This window comes from Ranitomeya imitator, chromosome 1 (assembly GCF_032444005.1).
Source record: "Ranitomeya imitator isolate aRanImi1 chromosome 1, aRanImi1.pri, whole genome shotgun sequence".
Taxonomy (NCBI): domain Eukaryota; kingdom Metazoa; phylum Chordata; class Amphibia; order Anura; family Dendrobatidae; genus Ranitomeya; species Ranitomeya imitator.
The window spans coordinates 888,024,044-888,038,906 of NC_091282.1; the positions used below are offsets into that span (position 1 = coordinate 888,024,044).

General features: G+C 40.8%; 2 protein-coding genes across 4 annotated transcripts in view; one reads left to right on the top strand and one right to left on the bottom strand.

Annotated features, from left to right (window-relative positions):
- Positions 1-14,863, top strand: part of RBPMS (RNA binding protein, mRNA processing factor) — a 321,546-nt gene that overhangs the window by 200,690 nt on the left and 105,993 nt on the right. For all 3 annotated transcript variants that reach the window (XM_069743137.1, XM_069743135.1, XM_069743136.1), the window contains exon 5: positions 11,594-11,744. In XM_069743137.1, coding sequence (XP_069599238.1) covers positions 11,594-11,744 — 151 coding nt within the window. The remainder of the gene's footprint in view (positions 1-11,593; positions 11,745-14,863) is intronic.
- Positions 1-14,863, bottom strand: part of LOC138652634 (endogenous retrovirus group PABLB member 1 Env polyprotein-like) — a 204,247-nt gene that overhangs the window by 100,386 nt on the left and 88,998 nt on the right. The window lies entirely within an intron of this gene.

Here is a 14,863-nt window from a genome sequence, read left to right on the forward strand (position 1 = left end):
AGTTCACTCTAAATCTAATCATGGTAACATTTTGAATGGAGTCGCAATGCCCAGAAAGAGATCACATCAATTAGAAGTTTGGGTTGAACCTTAGGCAGTCTTCTCCTCTGGACCTATTTTGAAATACTACTTTGTTAGAACGCCAGAGGATAAGAGGAGATGAAGTAGGATATAGCCCTCCAAATATGGAGCTGCGCTGTGTAAAGATGATAGAAGAATGTTGCTTTTGCCTGATAGCTATGGTGAACTCTGCCAAACAAATGAGCTCATTTGACTTGAGCTTTTAAAGATGTTAGCGCAATAATACTTTACTTCTCCACAACGGCCCCCTTCATGGCCTGCTCCGAGGCGGCCATCTGGGTAAGCGCTGTCCTGATATCCCCAGCTTTACGGATCATATTCCCTTCTGCTTTTCATTATTATTTTGCGCAGCCAATGGTCAGAGTAGCTTAGAAAGGTAGCCATCCTGTGTCTCCTGTCACTAAAAGCATGCATTTATTAAAAACGATGGAAAATGAATACAATATGCTGTTCACTTCACTTTCCACATTAGTATGGCTTTGTACAGGTAGCAAATCTCAAGGAACACACCGATTTCATTACAAGTCTGGAGGTAGGCATTTTAATAAATAACAGAAAATAGGCCTCGTTGCCCATAGCAACCAATAACACCTCGGCCTTCATTTTTCTTCAGCATTTTTAGAAATGCAAGTTAACTCCAAAAAGTTGCTATGTAAAAAAAGAGCTCATTTTGCTGTTAGACTGCAAGCAAATCTAAAGATATATTTTGCACTCTTTTTATATGTTTTCTGATTAACTCGTGTATTGAAAACAGGAATAATAATCAAATCTGAGTGTCTTGACAAGCGCTAAATTCTGATTGCTAGAAGCATTGATAGCAAAACGCGCGTCGGGGCCTCTCCCGTGTCCGGTATCTAGGTTGGTACTACCTTCATTATCTTGCAGCGCTTGCTGATACATCCAGTGTGGGTGTTGGGGACTTTTACCTACTAATGATAACTCTATTTGCCTTTAATATGGTTGTACTGGTTGTTGGCTTTATACATTGTGATTGCATTGATTGATGTAATATACGGTGACCAGTAACTCACAGTGGTTGTGCACTTGCAAATTTATATTAGCCACCATACGCTAGTGTGTAATCGCAGGGATTCCGCACACACAGGAATGCAGTGATCCGCTTACTTCCCACATGGGGCTATGCCCACCATGTGGGAAGTAAGCAGATCATGTGCGGTTGGTACCCAGGGTGGAGGAGAGGAGACTCTCCTCCAGGCCCCGTGAACCATATATCTGTAAAAAAAAAAGAATTAAAATAAAAAATTGTGATATTCTCATCTTCCGACGGCCCCCACAGCCTTCCCGCTTCTCGCATTGCTAACGTTCCAAGTAATGCCTTGTGACAATGACCTGTGATGACGTAGCGGTCTCGCATAATGCTACGTCATCTGGGGTCATTGCTGTGAGGCATTACTGAGAACGGGCGCTGCCGGGAGCATCGCGAGGAGCGGGAAGGCTGCGGGGGCCACCGGAAGGTGAGAATATCACGATTTTTAATTTTTTTTTATTATTTTTAACATTCTATATTTTACTATTGATTCTGCATAGGCAGCATCAATAGTAAAAAGTTGATCACACTTGTCAAACACTGTTTGACAATTGTGACCAACCTCTCAATCAGTTTTCCAAGCGATGCTACAGATCGCTTGGAAAACGCTAGCATTCTGCAAGCTAATCACAATTGCAAAACGCTAGTGTTTAGCAGGAATACGCATGCCAATTTCCGCGGCAATTCTGCAACATGTGCACATAGCCTTAACCCTGGTCTGGCAGGAGTTTTCATGAAATCACATCCAATTTACCGTACTTGGATTTGCGCACACTTTGCAGATTTGTCAGGGTTTTTTTCTGTACAGATTTGTCACAAAACCTGAAGGGTTTCCGGATTCTAGCAAAGTGAAGGAGATTCCTGATGTCTCGTGCACTATTGCTTATTTGTGACTTGTAGATATTAATCTGCAACATGTCAGTTCTTTCAGAGTTTTTGGTGCATGTTTCACTCATACTAAGGAGTGGGAAAAAATCTGCACCAAAAAGGCACCAAAAGCGCAAAATTTGCACCAAAAATGCATCAGAAATGCGCATTTTTGGCCCTGTGTTTTTGCTGCCAAGAGATGCAGAAATTTTTGCACCAAATACTTAATGTGGGCACATACCCAAACACAGCACATTCACCGCACACAAAAAATGTAGCGAGAAAAATACATTTACGTTATGTGGGATACACAGTGGTTACTAATCTGCAAAGTCTTATGGAATCCAAGCCTCGATGGGCCAGTAAATTTGATTTGCAAATCTAAAGTATTCCAAATATCCTGAAAAACACAGATACAACAATTCTCTTTTCCACAAACACTAGTCTTCACTTCTGTGCTGTCAAAACACTTCCTGTACTGTTTCTTCAGTGTTTTATGAGTTTCTATCCCTAAACAGAGTTGGTATGTCACTCTCCATAAGGAGAAATGATACCACATAGACCCCAGTCCAGAGCGTCTCACCTAGCCAAATCAGTTCTCATGCTTCGCACTGACGAGGGCCAACAGCCCGAAACACCATGTCTGCGAATTGAGATACTGATTTGGCTTTTATCCCAAGTCATATTGCACGACTCGTTAAAGGGTTGATTGTGACTTGTAGGATCGCTACTTCCAACAGGTGGCGCTATAGAGTTTAAGTCCTCTTTTTCTCAGAAGTGGCAATTTGCATATTATAGCCCTAAACTGAGAGTTGTAGTATACTGTCGCTAACTACCGTATTTTTTGGCCCAAATGATGCATTTTTTCCCCAAAAATTTTTTTGGGGAAATGGGGGTGCATCTTATGGTCGCAATATGCTTACAAATCCTGCGGCTGTGGCGGTACGGCGGGGCTCTGTGGTGTGGTGGTGGGCTGTGCTCCGGGGCAGTGGCAGAGGCTCTCTGTGCTCCGTGGGGGCTCCACCGGCATTTTGTCAAAGCACGGAGGCCCAAGCACATCCGTTGCTGCCATGTTGCGGTGGCCTCCGAGAGCATGGCCTCCGGGAAGATGGCCGCCAGGAGGGGCGGCTCATGCTCAGATTCAGATCTCGTCCCAAGATCTCAGGAGACAACATCTTGGGATGAGATCTCGTTGCCGAGATTTGAATCTGAGCATGCACTGCCCCCGGCCATCTTCCCGGATGGCATGTTCCTGGAGGCCACCGCAACATGGCAGCAACGGATGTGCGTGGGCCTCCGGGCTTTGGCGAAATGCCAGCGGAGCTCCCCACGGAGCACAGAGAGCCGCTGCCCATGCCCCAGAACACTGCCCCTGCCCCGGAGCACAGCCCCTCTGCCCCAGCACAAAGCCCCTGCCCCAGCACAGAGCTCTTGCCCCAGCACACAGCCGCTGCCCCAGCACAGAGCCATCGCCACTGCACCAGCTTGAGATGGGATTTCCCGGAGGCCACTGCACCAGCCTGGACCACCGAATGACCCCTTTGACTACTCCTCCACCTGTGCCGATCCCTTCCCTGGTAAGCTGAATTCGGACTGTAAGATGGACCCCCATTTGACACATTATTTTTTTCCCCCTATTTTCCATCTGAAAATTTTGGGTGCATCTTATGGTTCGATGCGTTTTATAGTCCGAAAAACATGGTAGATTCGCCACAGAATGGCAGATCCATTTCCTGCTTTTGCTTTTATTCAGGTTATGATGGTCCGTCATGATTAGCTGTTACACTTTGTGACTCCTGCAATGCGTTATGAGGAAGCTCTGACAAGTTTGTGATCCTCCTCTGGCTTTTTTGCGTAAAATGTGATCCTCCTCTGGCTGGTGGCGGCAATGACAGAATTGATTTGGTAACTTCAATAGCTTATAATGGGATTAGGACTATTGGACAATCTGATACTTAGTATGCGAGCCCAGTGTACTGGATATGTAACTGATTTGGATTATCACATAAAGCAACATACCTTTTCTGCTCCACCACAAATTGGTATAGGTTAGTTAGTTGGCTATTTTTTTTTCTTTTCTTGGGTAGGTTTTACATCTCTGACATTTACGGTGTGAGTTGAACCAGAATGTCTAGACCAGCCATTGGTCTCCTGAGCCAAACTCCACATTGTGGGCCAGTTATTGTGGTCTGCACTTAGACGGTGAATGTTGGATGTTTGAAACCAATCTTAGAGGTTTGATAGTAGGAAACACCAGTATTGATCATATATAGGAACATTACTCACAAATATCCATCTGTAATTGAGTGGCATTTCCCATACTAGATAATACAACCATCAAATCAAACTAAGTAAACATAAAGGCTGAGTGCTGACGAGATCCATAGAATAATATTTATTGAAGCAAAAATATATATACAAAAGCAAAATATACAACAGGGGACACTAGTATAGCAAAGAAAGCACTTAATATATACAAATCAAATGGTAAATGATGTGCAAATGTGTGGAAGAAGTATTTAAAGAATTCAACTACCATGACCCCCCTTCTCTTACAAAAACATATTATAAACAGGGGGTATCATTTATATAAGCATAGAACAGAGTACCTAAAACAAAATGTTCAATAGATCTAAGAATAATGTAAATGAACAACCAACACAGTGGGATATATAATCAACATTTATCCAAAAGATGGTCCTATAGTTTGTAAAGGTTACATATGGTAACAGAGATATAGACAAAAAAGGTAAAACTCCACCATATCTAGACCCATAAAACATCCATTCATATTAAGTTATTTCATCACAATAAGGTACCTGTATATGCTGGACGAGATGATAACCCTGGAATGGGAAGGGCTGCCGCTGCCGTCCCCTAACCCCAGCGCGTGTTTCGGCCCCAGCTTCTTCTGGGGATGCACCATTCCAGGGTTATCTCGTCCACCATACCAAGTGCTTTCTTGGCTACACTGGCGTCCCCTGTTGGACATTTTGCTTTTTTTTTTTTATATATATATATATATATGTTTGTTTTAATAAATATTATTTTTAAGGATCTCTTCAGCACTCAGCTTTAGGTTTACTTAGTCTGAGTTGATGGTTGTGTTATCATAAATGGGAACATGTTGGTTCAAGGTTGGCATTGGTGCCTTGCACCACTAAGGTCCTTGTTTTCAATCTGACCAGGTTCAATATTTATTTTTTTTAAATTGTGTGTTCACTGTTCACATAGGTACTAAATGTTTTTTTGGAGTGTAAATGGAAACTAATGTACCTGAAGAAACCTAAGAGTAAGCTAGACCTCTATGTCTATTGAGTATGAAATGTAATGAAGTGGGACTGCATAGTGGCTAGAGACTGACGTAAATGATTGCAATCTGTAAAGCACTGTGGAACATGTTATTCTTTTAGAAAAATGCATCTGGGAAATAAATGCGTAACTTGGGAATGATTTGACTTTTGTCAGTACTTATATAGTATGTACAGAGAGTCTACCATGAACTTGCCTTTAAATCATCCCGTATAAGGGCTTCTATAGTAACTAATGCCTGAAGCCTTTAAAGCCGTTACACAATTTCCTTGTTACTGACTTCATTAAGTTGTTCCCACACATCCTCCATGAGTCAAGGAACTACTTATATAAGTGGTTTGTTAATTGTTAGATGTTAAGATTTCCAAGAAAACAGAAACTGTAGTGTTCATTGTGTTCATTATGGTGTGGACGATGTGCAATTTGCCTATAGTAAAGTAACACTAGAGAATGCAGTTTGCAATTCATTATAGAGTGTTCTAGGAAGTTTTTCTTAGTGTACTCATTTAGAGTATAATAAGATTATCTCTTTTGCTTTTCAGAGAAAAGAAATAATAAAATAGAAAAATACCGCTATTTGAAGAGGAATACCGTAACTTTGAAAGCTACAACATGTACCATGTTGCTTGTGGTGAATGACTTAACCCCTACACCTCAAAGTCCGATTTCTCCTTCATAACCAGGCGAAATTTCCCAATTTCCCAATTCTGACCACTGATTCTGTTTTTTCATTGCACATTGGACTTTTTCAGTGGTAAATTTAGGAGATTTTTTGCGTTTATTTGTGAAAATATTGGAAATTTAAAGAAAATTTAGCTAATTTCGCAATTTTAAAACTTTCAATTTTTATATCCCTAAACCAGTTAGCCATGCTGTTCAAAATAATTTATAAATAATACTTCCCACATGTCGTCTACTTTGCATCAGCATCATTGTTTAAACATAATTTTTATCTGTTAAGAAGTTAGATAAGTTACAAATTTTCTCAGGAATTTCTTAATTTTCCAACGAGATTTACAAAACCATTTTTTAAGGGACCACATCATATTTGAAGTGACTTGGAGGGGCTTATATGACAGAAAATACCCAAGAGCGACACCATTCTTAAACCTACACCCCTCAAGCTGCTTAAAACCACATTTAAGAAGATTATTGACCCTTTCGGTGCTTCACAGGAATTAAAGCAATGTGGAAGGAAAAAATTAACAGTTTAATTTTTCCCAAAATAAATGTTATAATGTTGAGCTGGGTAACAGGAGAAAATTGACCACAAAATATGTTACGCAATTTCTCCTGAGTACGCCAATACCCATTATGTGATTGAAACCTATTTATTTTTTTTGAAAATCTGTTTATTAGAATTTTCAATATAATACAAAACATACAAAATATACATTTCCAAAGTTGATAATACAGTAATGTGATAATGTGACAATATGATATTGTATCCCTTATCCCCCCCACCCCAACATAAACCAAAACATTAACCTCCATACTCTGCGTACACTTAATCATAAAAGTACCTCATGAAATTGGTGAGTTACCACCTATCCCGAAACCTATTTTGAGGTAAAATGCAAAGCTCAAAAGGGAAGGAGCGCCATATTGTGGTGCACATTTTGATGAAATGGTTTGAGGGTGCCATGTCATGTTGGCAGAGACCCTGAGGTGTCAGAACAGCAGAATTCCCCCGTAAGAGACCCCATTTTACAAACTACACCTCTCAATATATTCAATATAAGAGTGCAGTGATCATACTGACACCACGGGTGGGTCACAGAATTTTATACCATTAAGCAGTATAGAAAAAATAATTACATTTTTGCCACAAAAATGTTGTTTTAGTACCAGATTTTACATTGTCAGAAGGGCAAATAGATAAAAATGGCACCAAAATTTGTCACACAATTTCTGCTGAAAGTGGCAATACCCCAAATGTGTCTGCAGTACATCTTAGCCACGCTGTGATAACTGGGAGGGAAAGAGCATTATTTGAGCAGAGATCATAATAGAATAGTTTGCAGTCTCCACATATAGAGCCCCTAAGTGCTAGAAGAGCAGAATTTTTTGTGGATTGAGTTGAAGCTTCTATTGAAAAATTTTTACATAACATTTTGGCTCAGATTTACCATGTACTCTACGCTGAGCACTTACATCAAGGTTTCCATCTGAATCTTCGAGTGATGTGATTTCAAATGAAACCCCCAAGTGATCACTATAAAAGAGTTAATCTGTACTCCATCTGATCTCTGCTCAGCTGTGTCCTTCTTTTCAGAGGTGCACAAAACTGTGGTTGACCGCACTTTTATGCATGTTTAAGATGACGTACTCTGCCAGGTCATGGGCCAGACGTCGTCTACAGTGTCTCCACCTGCCTCGTTATAGGGAATCTTCTGCCGGGGGTTGCATCTGAATCACGTATTTCAGAGATTTACCCCATTGTAAGCCCTCAGCGTAGAGTGCAGGATAAATATGAGCCGAACCTTACTGTGATCTTTGTGAGGCAGAAGGAACAAATCAACAGCAGATTAAGAATTGGTTTGATTTATTTTTTACACCATTCCTCATGCGGCATAAATGATTAGAGGACATTACAACAATATCAAATTTATATACATTTTTATTTACAGCTGCTATCACACACTAAAAAAATGCTTTTTTTGCTAAATAAAATTTTTGTATTGCCATATTCTGAGCGGTATAATTTTTCTATATTTCTGTTGACAGTCGTGTGAAGGTTTGTTTTTTGTGGGACAAGTAGCCATTTTTATTGATACTATTTTTGGGGCGCATAACATTCTTTGATCACTTTCTATTCTGATTTTTGGAAGGCAGAATGAATAAAAACCAGCAATTCAAGATTTTTTTTTTATATATCGTTCACCATGTGGTAAAAATGATAAGGCAGCTTTATTCTTCAGATCAATACAGTTACAGTGATACCACATTTAAATATTTTTAAATGTTTTGGCAAAGAATTGTTTTTGCATCTCTGTATTCTGAGAGCTATTGTATACTGCATTCCACTGTTTGATTAGCGGTATGATGAAAAAGCATAGTTTTTGCCACTTTTTTGTTTTTTTTATCTTACGGTGTTCACTGAAGGAGTTAATTAATGGGGTAGGTTTATAGGTCAGATCATTCTGGACATGGCGATACCCAGTGGTGTAACTTGAAACTCATGGGCCCCGATGCGAAAGGTTCAACGGGGCCCCCAAATATTTTAGATCTTAAATAGCAATAGTCTTTTTCTATAAACCAAAGGTACTTATAGGGGCCCCTAGGCTCCAGGGCCCGGGTGCGATTGCAACCCCTGCACCAGTTGTAGTTACACCCCTGTCAATACCAAATATGTTTTTTTTTGTCCATTTAAACCCTGCCTACTGTCTGTTAACATACTGTAGATGTCTGGCCTGAAGAAGACATCTGTTCGATGTTGAAACGTGTATTGTTATGACTATTTTACCTGCTTGTCTGTCACACTCAGCAGCCGTTTATCACTCTTTTTTTATTTAAAATAAACATTTTTTACAAATGTTGTCTCCTGGACTGGACCATCACCTGCTGCAGGTGAATTCTTCCATCTCTGGATTTGTAACAGGGTTATAGGTTGTGACTGGTATATGCACATCCCTCCAAGGTGAGCATAGTACAATATGCCCTTTCTGTCAGCTCTCCACTTTCCATTTTATTAAGGATTTCTGCACTATGGAGTGCCCTGCTGTTTTATTCTCATTATAGGTCTACTAATTCTGGGACAGTTTTTCTTTTTCTTCTTAGCCTTTCCGCTCCAAAGTTATGATGTTTGTAACAACAGTGCAGATTTTCTCTTCAACCAATTGGGCATTGTGAGGCAGCGGCATTCCCACCTGTTAATTTTGTGAGACAGTGACCCAGGCAAGTTTAGTACAACATCTTTTATTGTCCAAATACTGCACACAAGAAATTCCTCACCTCCGGATCGCAGCCAGAAATACTTAATGGGAATCTGTTACCCCAAAAATCATATATGAGCTAAGGCCTCCGGCATCAGGGGCTTATCTACAGCATTCTGTAATGCTGTAGATAAGCCCCCGATGTAACCTGAAAGGTAAGAAAAACAGGTTATATTATATTCACCCAGGGGTGGTCCCAGTTCGTTTTGGGTCCGATGGGTGTCGCGGTCCGGTCCGGCGCCTCCTATCTTCATGCGATGACGTCCTCTTCTTGTCTTCCTGCCACGGCTCCGGCGCAGGTGTACTTTGTATGCCCTGTTGAGGGCAGAGCAAAGTACTGCAGTGCGCAGGGGCCGGGCCTCTATGACCCTTCCTGGCGCCTGCGAACTGCCGTACTTTGCTCTGCCCTCAGGACTGCGACGCCCATCGGACCTGAAACGAACCGGGACCGCCCCTGAGTGAGTATAATATAACCTGTTTTTCTTACATTTCAAGTTACATTGGGGGCTTATCTACAGCATTACAGAATGCTGTAGATAAGCTCCTGATGCCAGTGGCCTTAGCTTATATACGATTTTTGGGGTGACAGATTCCCTTTAAATAAAGTCCAGTGCCGTTGGCACCCCGTAAGATTCACTGGTGCTTCATGGCTCTGGTTTGTGTTAGCTTCACACTTTGCTATATGTGCAATCCAAACACAAACTGAAACATTTACTGCAGTTTTAAATGGAAACCTTGGCCATGGGTCAATTGTAGGACCCTGACTGTAGGGAGAGATCCGTCCCACTACCATCCTACAGATCTCTCCAAAAATAAAAGCCCAAGACAGGTTTTCCTAAACTGACTTGGTCAAATAACTTGACTCAGACCACACTTGGTAACCATAGCCATGATTGTGATTACAATGATCTCCAACGGCTCAGTTTGCTTCTAACACATTCTGAGGATACATAACGGCTCTCACATAGGATTCCACTGACTCAAAGCGTATACCACAGAACTTTTGAGGGCACAGCCGTATTTTTATTGACCAGCATCAGAGGACAAAGAGCAAAAATCAACAGAGAAGTGGTTCAAGACAAAATGTGCACCAATATTACCAGAAAGCATAGCACTAGAACAGAGGGGCACAGAAGAAAAAGAAAAAAACTGTTTCAGAATCAGTGGAGAGTCACCGATTAGAAGAGGTACTCTGTTTCAATAAAAAAAACTAAAAAAAACAGTGAAAGGTCCCCTTTTTTAACAAATTTTCTAGCCACAATAGATACCCTGACCAAAAAATATCTTCGCATTAATCCTCATAATGCCATTGCTTGGTGTTTTGTGTTTTGTTTTTTTTTGTTTTAATTGTTGCAGAAATTTATCAAGTGATTGTTTGTTTTTTTTTAGCTTTTTTGTTAGTTTTGCTCTGTTACATTTATGCCAACAATGACTGGCTGAAATACAGCACTGAAAGCATTGCGATTATTAAGATTTCTTTGAAATATTTTAACATCTAACAATTAGCAAGCCACTTAATTAAGTACTGTAGTTCCCTGAATCCTGGAAGATGTGTGAGAAGCTGGACCTACTTAATGAAACTGGTAACAAGTTGGCAACCTTGCACATATGTGTAGAGAAAACAAAATAAGAAATCTACCATCAGAAAATAAAAAACCTAAAAAAATTAGTATTAACATGCGGTTTCATTTACTATATGATATATATTCCATTATATCTAGGGCTGTTTTTTATTATTTTGGAACATCTACTTAAAGGTAGAACCTACATGCGAGAATTATAGTACGGCGTTGTATGTTTGAAAAGGTTGATATTGTTTTTTACATGCTGGGCACAGTTTGTGTGGTCAGTAGCTAGTAACAGAGCTGTACTTATCAGCAGAGCAGTGGCTAATGGCGACACAATATGTCTAGATTATGGGCGGGTGCAGACAACCATGTATTCTCTTATGCGATCAGAGTGAGATCATAGTGTGATCCGATTCTCTTGAATGAGAAGAAAAAAATTCTCCATTCTATCAGTCCGTGGAAATCATGCATGGGCAAGTGAAATCTGATAATTGGATCAAACTCAGGCATGCAGTGATTTTTCTATTTTCCTCGAATTCTCTTGGTCCAAGGAAAAAATCTGACATGTACACGGCCCCATAGATTAACATGTGATCCTATGTTTTGTCGGATTACACTCAGGCTGAAAATATGGCCGTAGCCTAGCCTGGGTGTCTAGGCTAGACTGCTTTATCACCCTCATTCATCATGCTATTACATACATCTCACTATCCATTACTGTATAGATTTTCTTAAATGCTAATGGCATCATGGAATAAATGTTTCTCATTTAATGGTTTCAGGGAATACGTTTTGATCCAGAAATTCCTCAGACGTTACGATTGGAGTTTGCAAAAGCAAATACAAAAATGGCCAAAAGCAAACTTGTCGGAACCCCAAATCCCAGCACACCTCAACTGAACAATGTACCTCAGTTTATCTCCAGGGATCAGTGTAAGTATTGAGTTTCTCTATTGTATTCATAGTTAAATAAAAATGTGTTTTTGGATCAGACCTAAGCTATTTAATCAGGAAATGTGGTCTTTATGTGAATTAGATATAAGATACATTACAGTAACATTGGTCATCTTCTAGCTTCCTTTGATAGTCTTCTTTTATACTTACAAACTGTCTGTAGGACAGATCACATTGTCCAGTGTAGGTCCTCTGTGGTGATTTCGGAATGAAATTCTAGCTGGAATATTCATGTTGAAAATATTTAGTGTCACTATTACAGTGTAGACAAAAGATGGGTTGATCAACCTCCAATTTGTTGTGCAAGGAAAAAAATAGGTGCTTATTCCAGTATGACAAGTCGTCGGAAAATTAATATTGTATAAGGGACCAGCACATCAAAAATAGGCAAAAAACTGAATGTTTTTGAATGCTTTTAATTTTTTACCCTCATATCCCAAAAAGTTATTACCTCGCAAAGTGGAGTATAGCAACGTTTCAGGTAATGTACCCTTCGTCAGGCTGGAATAGAATATGTGTGGAATGTCTTTCTTGCATGAGAAAAATGCAGAATGTCCACTTGTACCAGTATATGAAGGGATGGAATCCCTGGGCTGTATAAGGATTCCAAGAGAGTGTGTGGAAATGATTACTGTCCACAGGAGGGACCCAGTGGTACAATGTGCAGTGGATACAGTCCAGTGATTGCATCTCTTCATATACAGGGTTTATGGACAAGTCATATTTTTCTAATCCGGTAAAACCTGTTAGTCAGGCCCTGACAGTACATTTCAGGCAGAGGCAGTGCCAGTTAACAGATCCTCCCAGTTCATCACGCATGCACCACTTAATGAGTTAACTGCATTGTACTCCATTAAGGCTGGCATGTGCAATGCCAGTGAAATGGCGCATAAGTGCTCTTGATTTTTAGACATCTTTTATTCCCATTTGGGGCCCAAAGACTATAATGTTAGTCCCTTAAAATCCATCTTACGAACTTTAGTATCATGAAAATGGAAAAGATAAGGGTTCAGGCACCAAGCACTGTTTGCACTTCACTAGAAATTGCTGCATGCAATATTTTTTATTCCTACCTGATATCAAGTAATAAAAAATGAGAATCTCTTCAGAATAAGTATTGTCTATTGTAGTGACCATTATCAATTGTTTTTCAAAAAATAAAGGGAAGGATAAAATATTAGATCTCTGAGAAGCTCATCTCTAGAGAGCAAAAGGATCAGCAGTACGGAATCAGACATGCTCCATCCTTATCTCCCCCACAAATCATCTGTTAGGCCCCCCAAACACATTAGTCCACCAGCAAAACCAAAAGAAGAGCCACAGATGTCAGCAGGTAAGAGGCAGGACCAGCGATTTATTCGCCAGTCTTGATGATGGAGCATGGTAGAGTCAGATGTTCCTGATTCATAAATAGGTGCAATTCTGGCATACGCAACGCCACTGCTCGTCATGAATTAGAAGACCTGTGGCTTCATGTCCCCATCCCAGCTGTGATCATTTAGAGAGAGCAGGGAGAAATTGTCTTGAAAACGCTAAGGCCATGTTCACACGATCCTTTTTTTCATGCGAAATTGCCGCGATTTTCCCGCTGCGGGTCCGCAGCTGTTTTCCATGCAGGGTACATTACATTGTACCCTATGGAAAACAGGAACTGCTGTGCCCACAATGCGGAAAATAAAAAAAAAAACCGCGCTGAATAGCTGCGGGAAAAAAGAAGTACCATGTCACTTCTTTTTTCGGAGCCGCAGCGGTTCTGCACCCATTGACCTCCATTGTGAGGTCAAACCCGCAGTAAAACCCGCAGATGAAAAAAATATCTGCGGGTTTTACTGCGGTTTGTGGTGCCGAACCGCTGCAGCAGGAAGTGCGAGGAAGCGGGCGGAAGTGCGTGGGCGGAGTGTGGCTGCCCCCCCGTGCTCCGATCCCGTTCCCCCGTGCTCCAATCCCACCGCCCCGTGCTCCGATGCCCCCCCAGTGCTCCGATGCCCCCCCCCCCGTGCCCTAATCTCCCCCCCTTATACTTACCCGGCGTCCCGGTGTCCGTCCGGCCGTCTTCTCCCTGGGCGCAGCCATCTTGCAAAATGGCGGGCGCATGCGCAGTGCACCTGCCGAATCTGCCGGCCGGCAGATTCGTTCCAAAGTGCATTTTGATCACTGAGATATAACCTATCTCAGTGATCAAAATAAAAAAAAAATAGTAAATGACACCCCCCCCCCCCCTTTGTCACCCCCATAGGTAGGGACAATTAAAAAAAATTAAGAATTTTTTTTTTCCACTAAGGTTAGAATAGGGTTAGGGGTAGGGTTAGGGTTAGGGGTAGGGTTAGGGTTAGGGGTAGGGGTAGGGTTAGGGTTAGGGGTAGGGTTAGGGTATTTTCAGCCATTTTAACTGCATAGAAAACTGCATAAAAAAAGGATCAAAAAAAGGATCAAAAAAAGGATCAAAAAACGCATCAAAAAAGGACAAAAAAAGGACCAAAAAAAGGACCTGCGTTTTCTGCCAAGAGCTGCAGTTTTTTAAAAAACAGTCCTGAAAAAAAAAGGATGGAAATCAGGAACGTGTGAACATACCCTAAATGTCTCAACATTTTTGTGCAGCTCCAAGTTGCAACAAACTTCAGTGACTTTAGCAAAACTTTTTGGGTGGAAAAGCTTTGATGAATTGAGGCCTTTGTATTTTTAGGATGTAGGAGGGACCAGTCACTGCACTGAAAATGCAGTCCAATCTGCAGGCAAGATGGATTAGTACAAGAGGAGTTCAACAGATTTTTATTTATAAACTTGTGGGAAAGATTCAATATAATTTGTGAACTAATTATTTAAACCTCTTCTCATTAACTGATTTATAACTCCATAGAAAATGTTTCCACAGCTCCAGAGTCCAGTTGGAGTGTGATTTACACCCATCCATTCCACACTTCGCACTGTGCTTGGTGATGTAAGACTGGCATGCAGCTGTTTGGCCTTTAAAACTCATATCTTGAACTGGACACAGTTTTCATGCTGATCTTAATGCCAGAGAACGTTTGTAACTCTGCAGTTATTGACTTAGCAGAGCATTAGTGGAAAAAATAAATTTGCAATGGTGGCATACTACA